At 35.8% G+C, this 27,007-nt stretch overlaps 1 protein-coding gene across 4 annotated transcripts in view; it reads right to left on the reverse strand.

The window, feature by feature from the left end:
- The window catches only part of LOC115213800 (protein BCAP), a 72,777-nt gene that overhangs the window by 34,483 nt on the left and 11,287 nt on the right, over positions 1-27,007 (reverse strand). For 2 of the 4 annotated variants that reach the window (XM_029782666.2, XM_036504909.1), the window contains exons 2-5: positions 8,001-8,033; positions 7,633-7,753; positions 4,914-5,011; positions 2,466-2,600 (exon numbers count right to left, since the gene is read on the reverse strand). In XM_029782666.2, the coding sequence (XP_029638526.1) occupies positions 2,466-2,600; positions 4,914-5,011; positions 7,633-7,732 (333 nt within the window). In that variant the 5' untranslated portion in view covers positions 7,733-7,753; positions 8,001-8,033. Of the gene's footprint in view, positions 1-2,465; positions 2,601-4,913; positions 5,012-7,632; positions 7,754-8,000; positions 8,034-9,485; positions 9,573-17,785; positions 17,953-27,007 lie in introns of those variants that run through there. The other 2 variants (XM_036504910.1, XM_029782665.2) reach the window with 2 other exon arrangements.

A 27,007-nucleotide genomic window follows, 5' to 3' on the forward strand; every position in this document is an offset into this window, starting at 1 on the left:
CAATCTAGGTGTGATCTGAACTCAAAATAGTAACTTACAGTAAATCATCTTATTTGGCATTATACTGTCTTGTATTGTTATCTATCATGAAGCTAAGTAAAATTGTGATTGTCCTTGCCTACAGGTATGTCCCCTGCATCCCTCTTCAGCTGAGTTATCTTAATCTTGCAGGCTCGTAGGTGTTGGTGCCATGTAAAAAGCACCCATGCCAGTGCCACATAAAGACACTTGTACCAGTGGTGCATGACAGCACCCAGTACACTCTGTAGAGTGGTTGGTGTTAGGAAATGCATCCAGCCATAGAAACCATGCCTAAACTATCCAACCCATGCCAGCATGGAAAACCTATGTTAAATGATGATGATGACGGTTATCTATATAGGTAACTGGCAGAGTAGTTAGAGCTGCAGACAAAATGTCTTGTGTTATTTATTCTAGTTCTTTGCAACTTGGATTCAAATCCTGCTGAGATCAACTTAACTTTACAACCTTCCAAGATTGATCGCTAAAACATTAGATGGTATATCTAGTGGTATTTGTTTCCGCTGTGTGAGTACAAATTCCATCTAGGTCAACTTGAACTCAGTTCAATACCTTCATTTGGTCCTGGGGTGGTAGACAATCTGTCACCTGGTTCTTGAATGCCTTCAAAGAAATACAGTCTGTAGCAAGCATTAGGACCAGTTCTCTTGTTTAGGGATACTATTATAAGCTCCTTCCCACCAGCCCAGAGGCCCTGAAGAGGTGTAAGGGTATTTTTCTCTTCTGCCTGGCTAAGCAATGAACAAACAAAAAAAAACTCAACAAATGATGAAACATGTGTGAAGAAGATGAATGTTCTATCAAATGTTAGAATATTTTTTTGTTAAATAGGAACACAGGCATAACTGTGTTGTTAAGAGATTTGGTTCACAACTGTGTGGATTCAGGTTCAGTTCCACTGCAAGGTATGTTGGGCAAGTTGTTTCCTACTATAACTTCAGGCTAACCAATTACATTGTGAATTTATTAGATGGAAACTGTATGGAAGCCCATCCTGTGTGTGTGCGTGTGTGTGCGGTGCATCCGTCTGTATGAATATGTGTGTGAGTGTCTATATGCATGCCTGTATGCATGTAAGATAGTGTATATGTATATGAATGTGTTTGTGTTTGTATGTGCTAAAGTGTTTATTTACATTCTGTAATGTCTTCAAATTAAATTGCCATTATGTTGACCATTTCCTGTCATTGTTCCACAGCTCTAAGCTTTTGAAGATAATTGGAATAATACACTACTTGCAAAACAGGTAAGGTCTAGCAACAGAGAGATCATCCAGCTGTATAATAATACCTCAATAATAATAATGGTTGTAAATGAGTATCACTGTCATACAGTCTTCAGTGAAAAACATATCTGGCCATGGGGAAAATATTACCTTTCTTAGAAAGAGATGAGAGTTGGTGATAGGAAGGGCAGCCAGCCTTAGAAAATTTGCCTTAACAAATTCCATCTGACCCATGCAAGCACAGAAAAGTGGATGTTAAGACGATGATGATATAGTTTAACATGTTTCTGGCAACTAAAACCTGTTTTCTCACAGAGTATTACTTCAAACCTATACAAGTGAAACAAAATAAGAATTTTGAAAAAAAGTATCTATAAAACTAGATTTTATATAATGAACGGCTATGGGAGTCTAGCAGAATAAAATAGTAATCAAAGGTATCTGATTTAGACAAAAAAGTAGTTGATTTTACAAGCATGAAGTGGATTCAATCCACCACAGCCGAATTTAAATTAACACTGCAACAGAACTTTTCCCACGATGGAACCATGGTTTTCCTCTGACAGCAGTTTTACATTTTCCAGATGCCTTTAGCTAGGCTGAAATAATGTCCTCACCACTTGACCCTTTCTAACCTCTTCTTCTTCACCAAAAGCTTGAATAGAGATAACAAGACCACCAACTAAATCTATTGTTCTCAATGATATATCTATCCGTCTGGATAGTTATATAAGCAAGCACTCCCCAAGCAAAAGGCAGTTAGTCACAGTCGGTGACAACTCAATGAAGTCTGGCTGACCAGCTAGAACCTTAGTCAGAAGGAGAAATGAAGTTTACTGTCAGCAACTGTCAGCAACACTCTACAACTCCCACTAGCTAATTCTGTTCTCTTACAACATCATTCTATCTCTCTCCGCAATTACTACTAAACAATGAAGAGAACCCAAACATTAACTTTATTTCGCATGCTTTTGGATTCATCATAACCTGCCCATCGAGGCAAGGTATTGTAACGTGACGGTAAATAAATATTTCTTTAAAACTTCATGCATTGTTCATCTTTCACTTTCAGCAGCAAACTTCATAATAATGTTTACTTCTGATTTAGACAAATATCTTCAATATTATAAGATAGACATTTGATAGTTAAAAACAAAACAAAACAAAAAAAAAAACACATTAAATATAAAATTCTCACATTTGCAATGGACATATTTTCAAGCATAGACATTTTCGGTGTTGGAAGCTTGTACTCAGTTCCATGGGGAACCACTTCTTTGAGCTCATTTGCTTTTGGAATATATTCGAAAGTCCCATAATCTTCTTCTTTGTACTGTGAATAACAATTATATTCAACAAACTTCTTAAATTATATTAACTAGTTTCATAACATTAAGAACTGAAATTTTGAAGAAAAATAATGGAGAAAAATTTTGTAAATTAAAAAAATCAATGTGACCATGTGGTTAAGAAGTTTGCTTTGTAACTGTGATCTCAGGTTCAGCTCCAGTGTGCAGTATCCTAGGTAAGCATCTTCTACTTTAGCCCTTTGTGAGTGGATTTCGCAGATGGAAACTGAAAGAAGCCTCTATGTCTATGTGTGTATATATATCCTTGCCTTTACATCATGTGACAGTTGTAAACAAGCATCACTGTCATATAGCTGCCCTCTGACAAAGCACAATATGTTGACTTGCTGTGTTTTGTCAGAGAATGGATATCTGAATTCCTTGGACCATGCCTCATACATACTAGAGATAGGATCTTGGAAATTTTTCAACTTTTCAATATACAGCAACTTATGACACACAACAAGTTGAAAAAAAATTCAGGATAATTTTTGCAATATTTTGCAATTATCTTGGTTTCTTGAGATAATTTTGGCTTAATGTATTTTGTTAGAGTAGGGCAACATATGAGTGAGGTTATTTGTTTCCAGTCATCCATGAAAAATATGTCAGGCCAAAGATAAGTATTATTTACCTTGCTTGGCAACAGAAAGGACATCCAGATTAGAAAAATCTTCCTCAAAAGTTTCCACCAAACCCATGCAAGCATGGAAAAGTCAATGTTAAGTGATGATGATGATGAAATAATAATAAAGAATTCAGCATAGAAACAATGAAACGCTCTACGGCAGTTGTGAACTCATGACCTTTAGGAAGGTAATTTAACACATAAATCACACTGTAAAATACACTGCATTTGTGTGGAGCAGAATCTTAAGTATAATTTAACCATTTTGAAACCAACCCACCTGAGACCACTCCTAGTTCTATGATACAAACTTCCTGTTTTCAGGGGTTTTAAATCAAAACCTTCCTACAAAATTGCATGTTAATTTATGTTTTAAATACCAGATTCACAATGATGAAGTTATTTTACAAAATTCTTTATTATTTTCAAAATTAATTAAAACAAAAGCAGTGTAGTTCAACTGAAATATGGTAACAAAAGGGTCGAGGCTTAAGAAAATCTACACTATACAACACTTGAGAGTCCCCGCAAAATCCTAATTGATATTGCTATGAGACTCATGAATGATAAACCTTTTCTTACCATATTTCTGTTAAAAAAAACCCTGCCTTTGTTTCAAATAATTCTGAAAATAATGAAGAATTTAGTAAAATATTTTCATCATTACTAAGCTAGCATTTTGCACATAAATTCCTTTCTACTATAAGCACAAAGTCTGGAGTTTGAGGTGGAGGATAGTCAATCACATCCACCCCAGTACTTGACTGGAACTTAATTTATTGACCCTGAAGATATCCTCAGAATGTAGGGAAGGGTGAAATACTGCTGAGCATTTTACCTAGTGCGCTAATGATTCTGCCAGCTTGCTGCCTTAATTTAGAACATAAAATTCACATGAATTTTGAGAGAAGGTTTTAATTAAGATTATTTTAAAACTGGAGGTTTGTATCATGGAACTCAAGATGATCTCAGATGATCCACCTGAGATATCAAAAGGCTTAATGACTGTTATTAGACACAAGTACGATTAATGATTGTTATCAAATACAAGCATGAACAATAAGTGTCATGATTAAGAAAATGAAGTAAATAATTTTCCATATACTTTGTAAATTTTAAAACATAGCTATTTTTTTTAACTATTCATGCAAACAGGCACAGACATGTCTGTGTGGTTAACATGTTTGCTTCCCAACCACATGGTTTTGGGCTCAGTTCTACTTTATGAAACTTGGGCAAGTGTCTTCTACTATATTTCCAAGTTGACCAAAGTCTTATGAAAGGATTTGGTAGACAGAAACTAAAAGAAACCTATTGTATCATCCTCATCATGTACTGTCCTTGTTCTACACTGGCATAGGTTGGCTGGTTCGACAAGGTCCAACAGGTCCAAGGATTACACTGTGCTCTCTACTGTCTACTTTGGTAAGGTTTCTATGGCACAACATCCTTTCTAACGTCAACCACTTTGCAGTATGCACACACACACATATACGCTAGAGATTTCTTGCACTTTCTGTTAACCAAATCCATTCACTAAGCTTTGGTTGGCACACAGCTATAATAGAAGATACTTTCCCAAGGTACCTCACACTAGCACTGAACCCAAGCTTCTTAACCACACACTTAATACTATGCCTTATTATATACAAAAAAAAAAAAACTTTACTTCAGGAGGTGGAATTTTCACGATCTTCTTTTCTTTCAGCTGAGAAATTTCATCCTCAAGGACAACATTTCTTTCTTTCACATCTTTGAACATCTTATCTGGAATAATAATAATTTTAAAAGAAAATGAAATAATTGCAGAAGAAACATATATATATATATATATATATATATATATATTATATATGAAATATATATATAATATATATATAATATATATATATATATATAACCCCAAACACACACACACACACACCATTACACAGTTATATATATAGATATATATATGTATGCATATATGTATGAGTAAATGTATGTGTATATATACATATATATGTGTATATATATATATATATATATATATATATATATATATGTGTGTGTGTGTGTGTGTATATATATGTGTGTGTGTGTGTGTGTGTGTGTGTGTGTGTGTATTGTCAAGAAGGCTGAGGGTGTCTTGGCATCACTCACCAAATCCTTTGTGAGCCGCTCTCCGACTATCTATCTGCGGCTTTATATAGTTATGGTAAGACCTCACCTGGAATTTGCATCACCGGTCTGGAACCCCTATCTTGCCCAGGATATCAATCGTCTGGAAGCCGTTCAGCGACACGCAACCAAAAGAATACCCTCCATCAGGCATTTGCCATATTCTGAATGCCTTACTTCCCTGGGCATGGACACATTGAAACTCCAACGTCTGGCAGCTGACTTGGCAGACACCCATAAAATTATCAACCATCTTACAAACAATAACCCTGAGCACCTTTTCAAACTCCACCAGTCTAACACCCGTGGACATATTTACAAAGTTAGAAAACAGCAAGGCTCCCATGACTTTAGGAAACATTTTTTCACGCTGAGAGTTGCTGAAGCATGGAACAAACTGCCGGCATCAGTTGTTAGTTGTCGGAGCACTGCATCCTTCAAAACTTCCATGCTTTCTGAGATTTGCCAACACTACACCTGATTTTCTCCCCTCCATACACACACAAGCATGTATCTGACTCATACATTGTTCGCTTTCCAGACATTACTGCATGTACTTTATACGCACTTTCTGACAAGTTGTGGTGCACCTGAGCACTGTATACAATAATTTCATTATTATTATTGTTATATATATATTAGGGAGTGAGTCTGCTTAGATGAGATGCAGTTTGGTTTTGTGCTGGGTAGAAGCACCACTAATGCCATATTCCTGGTTCAACAACTGCAGGAGAAATACCTAGCTAAAAATAAACCCCTATACTTAGCTTTTGTGGACTTGGAGAAAGCCTTTGAAAAGGTCTCCCGATCCTATATCTGGTGGGCGATGCGGAAACTGAAGATTGATGAATGGTTAATAAGGGCTGTATGGGCCCTGTACAGAGAGGCCATCAGTAAGGTTAGGATTGGCAATGAGTATAGTGAAGAATTCCAGGTAGAAGTAGATTTCCACCAAGGTTCAGCCCTCAGTCCCCTTTTATTCATCATAGTCTTCCAGGCAATAACAGAGGAATTCAAGACAGGTTGCCCCTGGTAGCTCCTCTATGCTGATGACCTGGTCTCCATAGCAGAATCACTACCGGAACTAGAAAAGAAATTTCAGGTGTGGAAGCTAGGTTTAGAATCAAAAGGCCTTAGAGTCAATGTAGCAAAGACCAAAGTTCTAGTAAGTAGGAAGGCGAACTCATCACACATCCCCTGAGGTAGGTGGTCCTGCTCGATCTGTAGAAAAGGTGTAGGTAGAAACTCTGTAAGATGTATCCAGTGTAAGCTATGGACACTTAAGAGGTGCAGCAACATCAAAGGAAGATTAACCAAGAAGATAGCTTTCATGTGCAGCAGATGCACAGAGGCAATAAAAACCACAGATGCTCAGAAAACAGATTCCATCACACTCCAGGAGGAGAAACTAGAAGTAGTTGATAGCTTCCGCTACCTACGTGACCAAGTTAGTAGTGGGGGTGGATGCTCAGAGAGTGTTACCACTAGAATAAGAATAGCCTAGGCAAAGTTTAGAAAGCTTCTACCTCTACTGGTGACAAAGGCCTCTCACTCAGAGAGGAAGGTAGATTGTACGATGCATGTGTGCAAACTGTCATGCTTCACTGCAGTGAAACACGGGCCGTGACTGTGGAGGACATGCGTAGGCTCAAAAGAAATGAAGCTAGCATGATCCACTTGATGTGTAATGTCAGTGTGCACACACAACAGAGTGTAAGCACCCTGAGAGAAATGTTGGACATAAGAAACATCGGATGTGGTATGCAAGAGAGACGTTTGCGCTGGTTTGGTCATGTACTGCATGCAGATGGATGAGGAGAGATGTGTGAAGAAGTGCCACTCCCAAACAGTTGAAGTGATCCAGGCTAGAGGTAGACGCAGGAAGACATGGGATGAGGTGGTCAAGCACAACCTTCGAACGTTGGGCCTCACAGAGGCGATGACAAAAGACCGAGACCTCTGGAGATATGCTGTGACTGCGAAGACCCGACAAATATGGTTCAGCATATAGGTAAGTTCACAAGAGTGGAAAGGAGAGTGACAGATGGCTAGAGATGGGGAGAAAAGTGAATGCAATAAATGGTGAACAAAGGTAGAATCATGGTCAATAGTTAATATCATTTGGGAAGAAAGGGGTGGAGAAAATAGGTGGCATCACAGATGATGTGAAATGTGTAGAGGTGGAATGCAAGACTTCAAAATCAGAAACGTTATTAATGACTACTTACCCAGAGTTTTAAATCCTCGTAGTTTACCTTTCAGTATTTTGTTTTCTGTCAAAATAGACTGCAGCGTGTCATTCTCAGTTCCATTTCCATTTTCTCCCATTACTTAACAAGGTTTTAATAACTGAAAGAAAATAATAATTATATAAGTGACAGTGAGAGTAACATTTACAGTTGATGAACTGGAGTAATGTGAAATGAAGAGTTTTGTTCAAGAACATAAAAGACAGCCCGGTCTGGGAATTGAACCCATGATCGTATGCTCGTGAGTGCAAAATTGTAATGAAGAAAAGGAGTGGCAAAACAAGAAATAGCTCACAGAAAACTGAGGAAGAAGATTGTAAAACCAATAGTTAACAGATAATACTTACTGAATATTAAACCAAAAATCAGTCCGAAAATATCTGGAATTAAAAATGAAAACAAAACAATCAGAGACAAAAAAAAAACAGTAAGTAAATAACAGGAATAATTTTTTTTTTTATTTTATAACCTTTGTAAATTTTTTGTTTAGAAGGGAAAATAGTCCCTACGACCCTAAACTGGCCCAAAAGCTTGCAAGAGGGTGAATTCTGCCAAATGCACTCATGATGCCAGGTGTTGGTTTTAAACCAAGTAATTGGTTGAATCTACTAATTACATTTATAATGAAATACATAGCTTGTGTGTGTTTCAGGAACAAATTTCAAAAATAATCAAGAACTTGTAAAGATTTAGGAAGAAAATTGTTTAGTATCAAAGTTGGTGTTTAGGATATAACTTCAAAAATTCTGATGTCAAATTACAATGGCAGGGTTAAATATAAATATGCATGCTTTTAGTATAACAAAACTGATGTGGTTATAAACTGGTTGCTATCAAAAAAAAGGGTTTAAAGCATTAAAAAGGATGTGGCTTTGTCTTGTGCATGTAAGATGATGTAGATGATAAATGCAATATGAAGTAGTTTCAAAGTGGCTGACTACATCACTGTATCAGCCCTCATTAACCAGCCATGATTAATTTCCTACTTACGGCAACATAAATGGAAACCTCTACATAAAACAACAGCCTAATCTTTAAATCAGATCCTACTATTTTAAATAAGCAAAGCACATATTTGTTCATGCAGTCCAGAATATCCTTAGAAAAGATGAGATGATCAGTAACTTGAACCCTTTTGATCATTATTTTGCTGAACTGAAAATAAACAACATCCAATGAACTCTATTATGGCAAAATATTAAAATGAAATGGCTGTGTGGTAAGAAGCTTGCTTCCCAACCACATGTTTCCAGGTTTGGTCCCACTGCATGGCACCTTGAGCAAGTGTCTTCTACTATAGCCTCAGGCTGGGCAAAAGCCTTGGGAGTGGATATGTCATACGGAAACTGAAAGAATCCTGTTGTATATATGTGCGTGTGTCTTTGTGTCTGTCTCCAGCCACCGCTTGACAACCAGTGTTGGTGTGTTTACATCCCTGTAACTTAGCATTTCAACAAAAGAGACTGACAGAATAAGTATCAGGCTTAAAAAAAGTAAGTACTGGAATTGATTCATTACACTAAAAAATTCTCCTCCAAGGCAGTGCCCCAGGATGGCAGCAGTCTAATAATTGAAACAACTAAAACATATATATTTGTTTTTTACTACACAAGACTCTTCCCAGTGAATAGTCCAGTTATAATAATGATTTTCAGGTGAACTCACTGAATAAAGTCAGTCCTATATTAATGAATACCAATGATAGCAGATGATATGATAATTTATTGTGTAGGATCATGCATAAGTTTGTGTGTGTGTCTAGCAAAAAGCTTTTATATTTTTTATTTGCCAAACAGGGATTAGATATAGTGGGGACTAATTGGAATTATTACATTAATTGGCACTTATCCAGTCTTGGAGTATATACATGAGCACAGTAAATTTACAATAAAACATCCAGTTCAGCCACCAGGCATTACCTAGACAAATAGAGAAAAAGATCTTAGAAATTTGATTGAGGAGATTACTTACACTCATGCTCCCCACCCCATATGTGTGTGTGTGTGTGTGTAATTAACTGACATATATTGTTCAAACTGTATACGTTAGTAGAGTAACTTTTTCTCTATAGTAAGTCTTCTTCCTGTTCTTCATTACTGGCAAGTCACAGGTTCCAAGCAGAAGCAAACATGCTATCATCCAATTTAATGACAGGTTGTCCAACATCTGCAGAAGGCTACAGGTTGTTATCTCAGATGACACCACTGACTAGAGCTGTGATTCTCAACCATTTTTTACCTATGGACTCCTTTCATTCCTATTTTACTCAACTGGACCCTCATAGCCATTCAATGCTTTAAAAAATTCTATTGTATTGGGTCATCTTTTGATAATGTAGTTTTTTTATACTTCTTTTATTTTTCAAAATTAAGATAAACAAAGTTCTTTTGTAATCTAAAATATATTCTCCTTCATTTTCTACAATGCTCTTCCATTTATCTGGTAGACTTGCAAGGCCCCTCTTCCAAAATTCACTTGTCCATGACAAAAAATACTCCTCCAGTACTGTTCTGACTTCATCTACAGAATTCGTGTTTTTTCCATCCAAATGATTTTGAAGACTGCAGAATAGATGATAATCAGATGGAGTAATATCTGGAGAATATGGTAGTTGGGGCATAGTTTCCCATTCAAACTGCTCCAGCCTTTGGAATATCATCCTTGTTGCATGTGGCCAAGTATTATCTTGATGGACGAACACCTTTCATCTTGAAACCAAAGACAGTCTTTTTTCTTCTAGTGCTGACTTTAGCTGCTCAAGCTCCTCGCAGTAGATATCCTTTGTTATCGTTTGGTTTGAGTTTAAAGAGGACTAAACCTTTCATATCCCACAAAACAGAAAACAACACCTTACGTGGGTGAAGACCTTCTTTAGCCTGGGGTGCCAGTGTTTCTCCTCTCCCTACCCAATGTCTTTGGCACTGGACATTTGTATAGAGTACCCACTTCTCATCAGCAGTCACTATTCGGTATAAAAAATGGTTCATTCATGAGACGTGACAGCAAAGAAGAGCACACATTCATTCTCTGAGTGTGATTAGACTTGGAAAGTTTGTGAGGAATCCGTTGATCCAATTTGCTGACTTTTCTGATACCATGCAGGTGTCGATGAATAGCTGAATGACTAAATCCAGGCTTCTCTGCTAGTTCCTTAACAGTTATGATGGTATTTTGTTCTACCTGCGTTTATTACAAGTTGATACAGGTAGTTCAACCAAGGTTTGCAGGATTTCCTCGTTCAGCTCTACAGATCTTTCAGGACGAGGCCTGTCTTCTAGGCTGTAGTTTCCAGCTTGGAATTTCTGGAACTACCATTGACACTGGCTTATGCTTATTGTCCGATCCCCATATACTACATTAATATTAATATTCCTCGCACTTTCCACTGCATTTTTGCCTTTATTGAACTCATAAAGGAAAATATGCCAAATATGCTCCTTTGTCAGTCCCATTATAGCTTCGAAAAAATAACTGTAAAAATTGAACTGCACTCTTCAAAACTTGCACTAAGAATAAACCCAAAGAAAAATTACCACCTGCTTTTATAGCAAGTTGATGCAGGTAGTTTATCTTGTCCCCCTCTGACTTTTAGTTCATGCAATTGAAAAAAACCACATTATTTATGGGATGGCCCAATATCTTTATAATTAAATACCATTAAGAATTGTATAAAAGAAAAGATTAACATATTTTGTGTATTGAAGAAGTATAACCAATTAATTGCACATAAATTTTAACAGCAAAGTCTTATATGGACCCTAGTTGAGAACCACTTCTCTAGAGTAAAGTGCACAGATGGATTCTTCATTCATCTGTTAAAAAAATGGGGGAAACGGCATTAAACACAAACCACAGAGTGGAAGATAACTGCAACTATTGAGTCAAATTACTGGTGTATAGATGAATTGTTTCACATGAACAGATGAGTCACAATCTGTGAGCTTGCCATACAACTGGACTCTGGTCACAGTGTATTACTGTGGAAGCCTTTGGGTATCGGAAAGTGTGTGCAAAGTGGTTACCACAGCAGTTTACACCTGATTTGAAGAAGAAAAGAGTAAAAGTCTGCTCTTGTCTGCTGGAAGCATTTGAAGTCAATGAATACATGCTTATTTTTTGGCAGCAGAGATGAAACATGACTGTATTTTCATGATCTGGAAATAAAGTTTCAAACTACAGAATGGCATCACACCTTTTCTCCAAGGTGTTAGAAGTACAAGAGCCAGTCATTAGCACAGGAATTCATAGTGACTGATTCTGTGTTTATTGGTGAGTGAGGAAGGGTACCATTCTCTTTGAATTTCTAGAATATGGCTGTGAACAGCCAGTAGTGCACAGAGACATTTGATAAGTTTAGAGAAATCATTAGGAGGAAGAAGCCAGACATGAATCTGAAAACAATCCACAGCAGTCCTCACATGGATTGTTTTTGAAGAGGATCTAAGAGTTGGATTGAACAATGGCACAAATGTATCACTTATGATGGAGATTATGTTGAATAGTATACTTGTATAAAAGAAGAGTTATTCTGTCAGCATGGGCAATTTGAACAAATTGTATCGGTTAATAAAAAAAAATGCATTACTTTAAGGACAACCCTCATATTATACAAGTATATCCATGTCATGAAAAATTATCACATAGCATATATATAAGTATGAATGCACGTATGGCATATCAATTCAAAACAACCAATTAAACTATAGGTATATGTTCCCACAGACATTCATGTTTATATATACATAATCATACACATAGTAAATGTTGACTGGGACTTCAAGTTTTGCCTAATGGGTTATTCAAACACATTTCATCCAGTTATCGTTGTTTGTGACCTCATAAATAACATGTGCCCTCAGTGTACCCAGTTTGGATGCATCATGAAAAACCTGGAGTAACAAGGGTATATCGTTTATGAAGCCATGAATGGTGATGAAAGAACTCTGAAAAAGAATTATCAATCAAGCAATTGATTAGTAAATTAGTTAATTAGTTGCCTTACAAGCATAGAATTAGATGAACACTGGATAAGTACTCGGATAAGTCCAGGCCTTAAAACCAACATCCTAATCAGGGTTAAAATAGTTCAATGGGACAAGAGTTGGCCATAAAAAATGTATAGCTTGAGCAGGTAACAGACGAAAGATGTACAAGCACATGTATGTGGCATTAAAGGATTTATAAAAGACTAGCAGTATCGCCCGGCGTTGCTCGGGTTTGTAAGGGAAATAACTATATAAGCATTTTTAGAGATGTAAAGTATAATAGCCATCTCAATATGGCTAACCACAAAGGGGGGGTGTTACTGTAGCTTTTTACGTTCTGAGATTTAATAATAAATTTTTAGAGAGTTACTTCCCTTATATATGCCAAAAATGCATTAAAAATGGGAAAAATTGATGGTAAATTTTTTTTTAAATCGTAGACTCATCGTAGACGCGCGCTAATACCCAGAAGGGCTTGATATGAATCACAACTATAAACTGCACCGCAAAATGTGGGAGTAGTTAGGAATCTAAATCGTAGGAGACAGACAGCACACAACCTCACTTTTATATATAAAGATGTTACATGAATGTAAACAAACATATTGGATGAAGAAAAATATTTGGTGTAAGGCATGGCTCTGTAGGTACAGGCATGCTTATGTGGCTAAGCAGTTTGCTTTCATGCCACACGGCTTTGAGTTCAGTCTCACTACACAGCACTTTGGGCCAGTTTCTTCTACCTTGGACTAACCAAAGTTAGCTTGGATATATACATATATATATATATATATATATATATATATATATATAATAATAATAATAATAATAATAATAATAACAATATTAGGGAATAAATTATTATTCCAACCTTACAGGTAAAATTCAGTATAATAATAATAGACTGAATTTCATAATATATAATATATAATATATGTATATAAGTAATTTAGAGACGAACCACCATTCCACAACTCAGTCAATGAAGAACGCATCCAAAACCATGCTATGAGACATATACCATACAAAATACTAATCTAAAATTTTAATAATATATAATATTGAACAGTAAGATTATTACAACCATATATTATATAAGAGCAAATACTTTTAAAATCACAGCGAATACCATACAAAGAAACATTCATCACAAAAATATTAATCTAAAACTACGTGCGTTTCATGTTAGGACTATATAAAACTATATATAAGAAAACCATATCCAAGTTCATTAGAACGGAAAATGATTTTACTTCCAAGATTTTTACATATACATACACATGTACATACATATACATACATACATACATATATATACATATACATACATACATATATATACATATACATACATACATATATATACATATACATACATACATATATATACATATACATACATACATATATATACATATACATACATACATATATACATATACATACATGCATATATATACATATACATACATGCATATACATACATACATATACATACATACATATACATACATACATATATATACATATATACATATATATACATATACATACATACATATACATACATACATATACATACATAATATACATACATACATATATATTATACATACATATATACATATATATACATATACATACATATACATACATAATATACATACATACATTACATATACATACATATATACATATATATACATATACATACATATATACATATATACATATATACATACATATATACATATACATACATACATTTACATATACATACATATATACATACATACATTTACATATACATACATATATATTATACATACATATACATTACATACACATACATACATTAAATACATACATTAAATACATACATTACATACATACATACAAACACACATACATATATACACATGTACATATATACACATGTACATATATACACATGTACACATACACATATATACACATATACATATATACACACACACACATATATATATATATTCATTAATCCCTTGACTATCGCGGTTGTTACATTTCAAATCGCCCCTGCGATAGGTGAAAATCCGCGAAGTAGAAACAGTACTGTACTGTATGTATATTTTTATAATTTGTATATATTTATTTTATTATAAATGCAAAACAACACCACGATGGAATCGACGTAAGCTTAACTAGTGGACAGCGATATGGCAAGGGATTACTAAATACACACACACAAATAAAGGAATTTGCGATGCAAGAAGTACGTGAGGGCAGCTTGGAATATCGGGGAAATACCCTTTAGAAAACAGGAACAAAAAGAAGTGGCCAACAAGCTTTCACAGGGAATCGAAATTCCTCCCAAATTCCCCCATTAAGCTGGGGGAACTCTGACAACAAATAATGTCTTTTCATAATCTTTATATATAAAAGAAAGGTTGTGTGTCTGTCTACTCCGATTTAGATTCCTAACTACTCCCACATTTTGCGGTGCAGTTTAACCAAAACCGGGTATCTTATAGTTGTGATTCATATCGAGCCCTTCTGGGTATTAGCGCGCGTCTACGATGAGTCTACGATTTTTAAAATAATTTACCATCATTTTTTTCCCATTTCAAAAATTTTTTTTTTAAATATAAGGGAAGTAACTCTCTAAAAATGTCTACGATGAGTCAACGATTTAAAAAAAAATTTACCATCATTTTTTTTCCATTTTTAATGCATTTTTTGCTATTTTTTGGTTATAACTCTCTAAAAATGCTTTATAGTTGTTTCCCTTACAAACCCGAGCAACGCTTTTGGGATGTGAAAACATCAGCTGGTTGTTCGTTAATTTCCATAAAATTTATTTATTTATTTTTGACACACACTCATTGACTTCCGTGTTCATGACTTGAATAGTGAAACACTCGCCTAATGTAATGCAATGTTATGTATGTATGTATGGACTTGTATATGAAAGATAATGCGTGAACATTTGTATGCGCGCGCGAGCACGTTGAGCTTGATGTATTCACTTACACACAGACACAAACACACTTGCACAATGAATGTATGTATTTATATATTTATACTTACATATAATCGAACAACGTGTACGTACGCCGATATATATGTGTGTGTATGTGTGTGTGTGTGTGTGTGGTGTGTGTGTGTGTGTGTGTGTGTGTAACACAAAATGGGACAAGAACGCAAAACATTCGGACAACTAGGTAATACAAAAAGGGACAACAAAAGATCTAGATAGACGATACAAAAAAACAAGGACGGGTCATTCGAAGCTTTCTATCCTTAGTCAAGAACCGGATCATCCTCGCAATTTCGGCTCATTAATCTTGAGATTGCTCCAATCTGGCCATCCCCAAGGAAAAACTAAGCTAAGAGCATTAGATTCCTTGGAAGAAAGCATCGAATGTATAACGAAAACAAGGACGGAAAAACAGACGATGTTACACAAATATAAATACAAAATACAATGAAAATAATAATAACAACAGGTCAACAGGTGTCTTTCGACTGGGATGTTTTGCGTTTTAGAAAGATAATGGGTGTACGTGTGTGTGTGTGTGTGCGCACGTGTTTGCTCTATCGTCTGTTTCACTTTCTGCCGGCTTCAAAGCAAATGTCACCTTCAACACATCATGAAAACAAAAGTAAATAAATAAGAGCTTATTACAGAAATTAACGCAGTCTGTGACAGTTTTGACCAAATACGAGTGAATTTGTGGTGAAAAACGTTTCCAAAGGTGGGCTGAGGAGTTTCGGAAAATTTACACGAGTCGGGTTCTGTTTTGTCACGTGTCATTTTTACTGAAATTCTCAATACACACCTTACAGAGTGTGTAGATTACGATTATATCGGAATTTAATATGAAAAATATAATTTGGTGGACTCGTACACACCACATATATGTATAATATGAAATATCAAAAAAGAAAAATGTGATGTGTCTGTATGTATGTGTACGAATCCCTAATTTTATTTTTCATATTAAATTCTGATATCATCGTAATCTATACACTCTGAAAGATATTTGTAGAAAACTTCATTAAAAAATACTAATCTTTCTGAAAGATATGAGGAAACAAAGCCGACCCGTGTGACTTTTCCGAAACTGCCCACCACACACTCGATAAAAATGTTCATATTAAATTCCGATATAATCGTAATCTGCACCATCTGAAGTGGTATTTGTAGAAAGAAAAAATCATTCAAAAATATCGATTTTTAAAAAAATTATGAGGTAACAATGTCAGGATGGGGCACACATGTAGGTATGCCCCGGCTTATTTACGTCACCGTGACTTAACGGTTCGGCAATGACAGAGAGAGACAATAAAAAAGGGATACTAGGGTCGATTCGTTCGACTACAACCCTTCAAGGAGGTGACCGAGCACGACCGCTGTTCAATAACTTACACAAGTAAAAGTTAAAAGACAAACCAACTGCTAAATTCGTTCTTTTCTTTCTCCTTGAGACGGTGACAGCTATCAAGGAAGTTCACAGCAAAATTAAACCAGTGAAGTATGAAAATCGACTTGGATATCCCGAGTGAGAAAAACAATATGAAGAGTCACTTATGAATTACAAATTTTACATTAATTCTGTTTATATAAATGAATAAATTTCTTCAGTCGAAGTATTTATGTCAAGTGATTTAAATATGTGACTCTAAATAGGATGGGCTACTTGTTCGAGAAGACCACTGGGCGAAGTTTCGGATGCTGACGCACACATACGTTTTGACACGGATTTTTCCACACCCACTCCAAACCGATTTAGTCATTTTTTTAGCACTACACACTTAAAAACGAAAGTACCAGGTGGCCGTGGAATGTGGTAGAAACACTTTAACCGAAAAAAGCTTCTCTCATCGTTTTTAAGTTCGTAATGCAAAACAAAAACCCAAATCTGTTCGGTGAGTGTAGGGTGAAATACAGTGAAAGTTTAACATACAAGAAACATTTTTATCGTAGGTAAAAAAAATAGAGGAGAGTGTTTAGTTCTTAAACGAAGTAAGGTAGTTCTGACCAATTCTTCAGTTCTAAAGTTTCTTAAAATCTCCCTAAAGATGGTTGGTAATTTTTAAATTAAATAATAAATGTTTCAAGAAAAAAGCAAACAATATCAAACTTGAAAAATAATAAAACTCACTTAGTAATAAAAATGTGATTGGTTTCTTTTCTTTTTCTTCCGATATTAAGTTCTGAGTGCAGATTGTTGAATTCTCGAAATGTTTGCTTTATATAAGAAAAACCGGGGAATTCCTCCTCATGCAACACCTTTTTTGAAATTTAATTTTCATTCACTATAATGGCATAGTAGTCAACTGAGTCAGAAAGTATTTTTATTACATGATGAAACGAAAACACAAATGGCTTTATCTAATACACGGGTCAAGAGCCACCGGCTTAAAAAATACATAATTTTAATCAAGTTTCTGCTAATTAGGTTAGAAAAAGGACGTTGACTATTTCAACAGCATAATATTTTAATATCTCTGTAGAAAATAAGGCAGAATTACATGAATAATAGCTGTTAAATTATACATAGGAAAATCGACAGCGAAATGAAGATTAATTTCATAGATATTTCATTATGGGCATACTTTCACAATTGTGCTCCATCCACTTTGTTTCCTCATAACTTCAAGAAAAAAAATGGTGGGCTCGCACACAATTTTTTTCAAAATTAAAATTTTCATTTTTGATGTGTGATCAGTATGTATATGTGCGAGCCTATTATTATTATTATTTTTTTTTTTTTAGTATTAAATTTCGATATAATAATATACACCGTCCGAAAGGATTTATAAAAAATTTCGAAGTTATGAAAAAACAAAGCGACTTCGAGTGAATTTTCCGAAACTCCTCTTCCCATCCTTGGAAAACATTTTTCCCAGCAAATTTCGATATAATCGGGTCAAACTTGTGTAGGTATTTCCTTTCTCGAACTGTAGCAGGATATTAACTAATTGTAATTTACGTTGAATAAAAAAAAACAACTCACAGAGATTAACAATGATTTACACAAGGCATTTTCGCAAAAATTCCGGAAATGAGAAACCTTGCCAAGACTGCTTATATGTGAAAATCACATCAAATCTACCCCCAATAAATCACGTATAATATTTATAATACATTGGTTGCAGGAGCTGCCGGAAGAGTGTCGAGTCGAACACTAAACCGCCTTCGGGGCTCCACTCCGGATTTCTTTGAAGGTTGTCTCCTTTCCGTAACCCTGGATAGGGGCCCATACCGGGTACTGTCAGCCGGAGCCAGCTGAGCCCGGAACTCGTGTCAGGCAGGGTCGTCACTCCCTGAAGTAGTGAAGAAGTTCGCTACCCACTACCTTTATTTGTTATTTGCTGATGATGCCGCTCTGGTAACACACACAGAAGAAGCCTTCCAAAGGCTCATTAACTGTTTTGAGCAAGCATGTAACGACTTTGGCTTAGCTATCAGCCTTAAGAAGACCAACATCATGGGCCAGGCTATATCGAACATCCCAAACATACATATTGGAGACCACAGATTACAAGAGGTGGAGAAGTTTACCTATCTGGGCTCTACCGTCACCTACAACCTATCCCTTCACGCTGAGCTCAATATACGCATTGGCAAGGCAGCTGCTGCGATGGCCCAACTCTCCAAACGGGCTTAGGACAACAATAAGCTGATCAAGACCACGAAAATGAAGATCTACCAGGCATGTGTACTCAGCACTCTACTGTATGGAAGTGGGACCTGGACGCTATACATACGCCAAGAGCGTCGCCTAAACATCTTTCACCTGCGCTGCCTCCGAAAAATCCTCCGCATCAAATGGCAGAATCATATCCCCAACAAAGATGTCCTCAGGCAAGCAGGAATACCAAGCATGTTTGCACTCCTCACACAAAGACGTATGAGATGGCTTGGGCATGTTAGCCGTATGAAAGATGGCAGAATCCCCAAGGACATACTCTACGGAGAGCTTGCTAGGGGTACTAGGTCTGTGGGTAGACCGATCTTACGTTACAAGGATGTTTGCAAAAGGGACATGAAGGCCTGCAACATCAATATTAGCGGTTGGGAGGCGGAGAATGGCGATGTACCGTAAAAGAGGGAATACAAAGGAGTGACAGAGAGAGAGAGGAGAAATTGAAAGAAAGGAAGAGAGGTAAACAAGAGACTATGGCACTACAACCAGCCAGGAACAGTCTTCGCTACATTTGCGGTACCTGCCAGAGGGAGTGTTTGTCCAGGATAGGACTACACAGCCACAGCAGGAAATGTATCAGGACATGAAATATAAAAGCTGGACAAGACTACTTTATGCGCAACTCCATTGTCTCCCGAGACAGAAAGGATGCCAACAATAATTTATAATACAGGCATAAATATTGAGTCATCCCATAAATAATGCGATTGGAGGGGGACGGGATAAACTATCTACATCAACTTGGGATAAAGGCAGGTAGTAATTTTACCCTGGTGGAACAAAATCCCATTGTAACTGTTAAGGAACTGCTAGAGAAGTTTGGATTTAGTCACACAACTATTCACCGAAACCTGCGTGCCATCGAAAAAGTCAGTAACTTGGGTCAATGGGTTCGTCACGAACTTTCCGAGTCTAATCGCGCGGAGAGACTCAATGTATGCTCTTTGCTGTCACATCTCACGAATGAACCTTTTTTTGGACCGAATAGTGGACTGGTGAAGACAGTGGGTAGGGAAAGGGAAAAAAACAGGCTAAAGAAGGTATTGATCTATGTAAGGTGTTGTTATCTGTTTGGTGGGACATGAAAGGTTTAGTCCACTTTGAAATTTTAAACCCAAACCAAACGATAGTAAAGGAGATCTTCAGCGAGCAACTTGAGCGGCTGAAGTCAGAGCTAGAAGAAAAACGACCATCTTTGGTTTCAAGACGAAAAGTGTTCTTCAATCACGATAATGCTCGGCCACCTGCAACGAGAATGACATTCCAAAGGCTGGAGCAGTTTCATGTATTCCGCATCTTTAAAATCTCTTGGATGGAAAAAAAACATGAATTCTGTAGACGAGGTCAGAACAGTAGTGGAGGAATAGTTTTCGTCATTGACCAGAGAATTTTAAAGAGGGGGCTTGCAAGTCTACCAGATAAATGGAAGGGTATTGTAGAAAATGAAGGAGAGTATATTTTACATCCACGGCCTCCAGACAAATTCAGAACATCCTGCAACTCTTCTGGACAGACTCCTTGTTGTTTAAGCTGGTGAATGCTGTCATAGTCCTTGCCTTCAGTTCGTCTTTGGTGTTACAAGGAGTTTTGTTAGTCTCTCACTCAACTGCACCCCATACATAATGATCAAGGGAATTAGATGGCCAGATGTTAGGGGTGATGTGGTCGCAGAAATTGTCTGATAGCCATGACTGGATTCTCCTGCTTGTGTGGCATGGTGCAAAGTCCTGTTGCCAGACAGGGTCTTCCAGCAGCCACCCTCTTGACCCAAGGCAGCATTAACTCTTCCAGGCACCTGATGTAGGACTCTGTGTTGAGTCTGAGACCGTGTGGGGAGATGAATGGAGGCATAACATCACCATCTCTAGTGATCACTCCAAACAGCATGATGTTGACTGGAAGTTTGATTTTTATCAATCTCGGTACGTGTTTTGAGGGACATGGCAAGCCAACGGTTGTTCTATGTGTTCGCCATCTGATCTTGGCAGAAATTTTTCTCATCTGAGAAAAAACAAACCATGTTCGGTTGAATGGGATGCTTGAGTTCGTTCAAAAGCTTCGTAGTGTGGTCTTTCCTCTTGATCTTGATGTCTTTCTCATCGTGTATAAGGAATACCGAATGTCTTCATGCACTAACTGCCTAATAAAAAAACTCTGGGAGTCCCATGTCCCTGGCGATAGACCCAATTGACTTGGAGGGATCGCATTCAATCATGGCCTAGAACCCACCAACAAATTCTGGAGTTCTTTTGTTATCAGAACGATTAGAGTGAGTTTTCCAAGCTATCGTATCTTCGTAATCATCATTAGACAAATCCGACTCTTTCCGAATCCTCTGCACTGTCCCCAGTTTGACATCCAAATGTTCGTAATGGAGCTTCAAGCGCGAATGACAAGCAGTACAGTATGTCATTTCCAAATTTCTGGCAGAGTGAACTGCATCACGGCGTTGGTTTTCTCACAACCTCTGCCCAACTAAACCTACTATACTGCATAGTGACAAAAATCAAGAACAATGCGCGAAATTAAAAATATAACATTGCGATAATTTACACATCGCAACACACACATCACACACACACACACACACACACACACATATATATATATGTATGTATGTATGTATACTTTATATATATATATGATACAAAGTAGAGTGAAAAAACAACGGAAGACGTGTTATAATTAAAGAATATATTCAAATCGTCAGGTTACAAAAATGTTATAAAATTTTGTGTGTAGTGACACTGTTTTCGGAGAAATGACCGGTTTCATATTTTCTTTTCGAATTTCTCATATTTCTTTACTGACACTGCGTCATCTCTTCGCTATGGTATGATGTACAAGAATTCCAGACAGGAGGAGGTAATCAGGAATGTTTTCGGTATAAGGGAGATAATCAAAAATGTTGGAATAATTTGGTTTTAATAGAATAGAATGTTAGAAGTCGTTAAGTTTTCCTTTATATTTTTTTCAATAAGGTAAGTTTCCTTATTTAAAAATCCTAGAAATGGTTAAGTTTTGGCTTACATTTTTCAATGAAGTAGGTTTCCTTATTTAATCTAACTTGTATTGGTGTTCCAATAGCACGTTCAAAAAATGGAAAGATTACAAATTTTGGGAGCAGTTGCGTTGGGTATCTATCAATGTGTTCACTAAAGGGTACACTACTCAGTTCAACTCACAGAGGATGGAATCAGACGTGCAACACAAATCGAAATAAAAACCTTCAGAAAAGATCAACACAGCAACACACCTTCCCCGAAAATACTGCTGTACATTTCCACATACAACCCAAGACACAAAGAAGCCTTCACCACCGTCACCCAAAATTTACCGATGCTACATAAGGACCCCATATTAAAGAAAATTTTACACACACATAAGATTATTAAACGCCACAAACAACCGAAATCACTACAAAAGATCCAAACAAAGGCAAAATTATTTTCTAAAACAATGGACGCAAAAGTGAAAAAGTGTGGTCGACCAAATTGCTCAACATGCTCAAAATTTCTAGAAGGATCAGAATTACTTTTCAAAGAGGAACGGAAATTCAAAATCAAATCTATTTTACTTGAGCATCGGAAACCCTGATATATGTTATAAGATACTCGGGCTGCACCAAAATACATATTTCTGTATATATATATATATTATATTATATCTATATAGATATATATATATATATATATATATATATATATAATATGTGTGTGTGTGTGTGTGTGTGTGTGTGTTGTTGTGGTGGGTGTTCAATATATGTACATATAAATATACATTTATATTATGTATGTATGTATAGAGTATTAGGTGTGATGTACAGAAATAAAATACTGAGAAAAAAGTATCAGGATTTTGGAAAAAATCCTTTTATTTCTACACGCTAATAATAATAATAAGAAATAAAAGGATTTTTGCTAAAATTCTGACGACTTTTTTCTCAAATATATTATATATATATATATATATATATTATATATATATATATATATAATATATATATATCTATAATATATATAGATCTATATTAGATAAATATTATATAATATATAATATATATATATAATATATATATATATACATACATATATATATACATACATACATACAATATATATACATACATACATATAACATATATATATATAATACATTACATACATATAATCTACATATACATATATATATACATACATAATATATATAACATACATATATATATATACATACATATACATATATATACATACATACATATACATATACATATACAGATATATGACATACATATATATACTACCTATAATATATATACATTATATATATATACATTACATTACAGACATATATATATACATACCATATATATATATACATACTATATAATACATACATATATATATATATACATATATATATATATATATATAAATACATACATATATACATAATATATTATACATACATATATATATACATACATATATATATACATATATATATATATAATATATCTATATATACATACATTACATATATATATACATTATATATATATACATACAAAACACATCTATATAACTACAATATATATATAACTATATATAACATATACATACATATATACATACATACATATATATAATATATTACATACATATTATACATACATATCATATTATATATATTATATACATACATATATACATTACAATATATATATATACATACATACATATATTATAACATATATATATATGTATATATACTATACATATACATATATACATATAATACATAACATATATATATACATAATATATATATACATACAATATATCTATATATACATACATTATATATCCTATTATATACATACATACATATTATATATACATATAATATATATATATACATATATATATATACATATACACATATATATATATATACATATACATACATATAAATATACATAATATATATACATACATACATATATATATTACATACAATACATATATATATATATACATACACATTACATATATATATACATACACATACATATATATATATATACATACAGAGTGTAAGTACCTTGAGAGAAAAGTTGGACCTAAGAGGCATCAGATGCTGTGTGCAAGAGAGACGATTGCGCTGGTATGGTCACGTGGCGAGAATGGATGAAGATAGGTGTGTGAAAAAGTGCCACACCTGGCAGTTGAGGGACCTGTGGAAGAGGTAGACCCAGGAAAACCTGGGTCGAGGTGGTGAAGCACAACCTTCGAACTCTAGGTCTCACCAAGGAAAGACCAGAGACCGAGACCTATGGAAGTATGCTGTGCGTGAGAAGACCCGGCAGACCAGTGAGAACAATCAAAATCAAATCATATATCAGAAAGCAGGGGTTAAGTGACCCATCCGTTCGTGTCCGCTGTCAGTCTCGTCTGGCACCCGTGCCGGGCTGTTTTCAGCTCTGCCTGGCCCCCGTGTCGGTGGCACGTACAGCACCATCCGTTCGTGTTCGTTGCCAGCCTCGCCGGCCCCGTGCCGGTGACACATAAAAGCACCGTCCGTTCGTGGCCGTTTGCCAGCTCTGACTGGCCCCGTGTCGGTGGCACGTAAAAGCACCATCCGTTCGTGTCCGTTGCCAGCCTCGGTGGCCCCCATGCCGGTGACACGTAAAAGCACCGTCCGTTCGTGGTCGTTGCCAGCTCTGTCTGGCAACCGTGTCGGTGGACATAAAAGCACCATCCGTTCGCGTCCTGCCAGCCTCGGCTGGCCCCCGTGCCGGTGACACGTAAAAGCACCGTCCGTTCGTGGCCGTTTGCCAGCTCTGTCTGGCCCCGTGTCGGTGGCACGTAAAAGCACCGTCCGTTTCGGGTGCCGTTCGCCAGCAGCTCTGTCTGGCACCTGTGCAGGTGGCACGGAAAAAAAACACCACTACACTCGCGGAGTGGTTGGGTTAGGAAGGGCATCCAGCCGTAGAAGAAACACTGCCAGATCTGACTGGGCCTGACGAAGCCTTCCAGCCTCACATACCCCAGCTGACCCGTCCAACCCATGCTAGCATGGAAGCGGACGCTAAATGATGATGATGATATATATATATATATTACATACATTATATATATATACATACATATATATATAGATTACATATATATTGTATAATATATATATATATATATATCATATATATATGTATATATATATATACACTAGCAGTATCGCCCGGCGTTGCTCGGGTTTGTTTCGACCCGCTGGAATTGTAATTTTGAAAAGTAAAAATTTTGTGAACATTTTTCTGGTCGAAATACACCGAAAAGTGGCGACACAGCAGTGAAAAAATCGTAAAAAATAGGGATTTTCATAGAAAAAAGCATCTTTTTGATGTAAATAATTTTGGTGTTAACATGGTCCGATTTGAATTTTTATGTTCTACGGAAGGAAGAGCAACCCTTCTTCTACCATACTCTCAATTTTGGTCAACTTGCGCCGCAGGGTCTCGGAGGAGATAGTGTTAGTTGAAGGTTACCATTCTAGGTGCCTGAGTAACAACCTCGCGGATTTACAGATAAAATGAATTAATTACTATTTTACAGAATAAAATTAAATAATTCTTGAAAATTAATTAATATTAATATTTTTAACAAAGTAAATAATTTTTAAAACTTAAATAATAATTTTTTTTACACATACGCGAACGGGGAAAAGGGGGTGGCGAATTCGATTTACATACCTAAATTTTTTCTTTTTCATGACATTGTAGCAAAATAGTAGTGAATTATATAATACCAGCAGTACATTTTTTTTTTCTGGGGTATTTTTTTTCAACCTCGTCACATATTTGCCCCTTTCAATTTTAAACAAAGTCTTAATTAAGCAATTACGGCAGCTTCGCAATGGTTCAATACAGGCGTGACATGTGTATCTCAATTGTTCAAAACCCTTCGAATTTTTTCGCACGTGATGATATCATAGTGAAAACTTTCAATTACGCGCGCTTAGAAGTACGCTCGCAAATTAATACTACCAAAATTTTGAAGTTCGCGCTCCGCTTGTGTGTGTGTGTGTGCGTGCTTTAGGTGTACGTAGGTATGTGTTTTTGTGTGTGTGTGTCACTGAAGCCATACATACATACATAACCTCTCTCTCTCTCTCTTTTCTCTCTCAGTCACTCACTACAAAAAGTGAATAAAAAAGTTCAGATATTTCTGTCTTTCACTCTGTCTGTCTCTTTACACACACTAACAAAAGCACTTCACTTACACACCACACTTTCTGTGTCGCACAACCCATCAAACACACACACACACACACACTCACGCACGCACACATGTACATCAATGCTTTCGGAGTGAAATGTTAAAATATTGAGTTTTCTCGAATTTTGTCTTAATTGGGGGTGAAATTGAAAGAAATATATTATGGCATGACCGAATGGAACAGAGAGAGACGTATTGCCTGTTCTCTGTGAAAAAGTTTGCATAGATCGGCGAAATAACCCACTGTAGTTGCAAAACGTAAAACTCTAGTCATAGAGATCACTACAACACTTTGGTTAAAAATATTTTTAAAATATATATATAAATATTAAATATACACAGTAATTTTCATTTTCGCCGAAACGCACATGGTGCAAAAATAACTGAATCAAGTTATCTC

This window comes from Octopus sinensis, linkage group LG7, assembly GCF_006345805.1.
Source record: "Octopus sinensis linkage group LG7, ASM634580v1, whole genome shotgun sequence".
In the NCBI taxonomy this organism is placed as follows: Eukaryota; Metazoa; Mollusca; class Cephalopoda; order Octopoda; family Octopodidae; genus Octopus; species Octopus sinensis.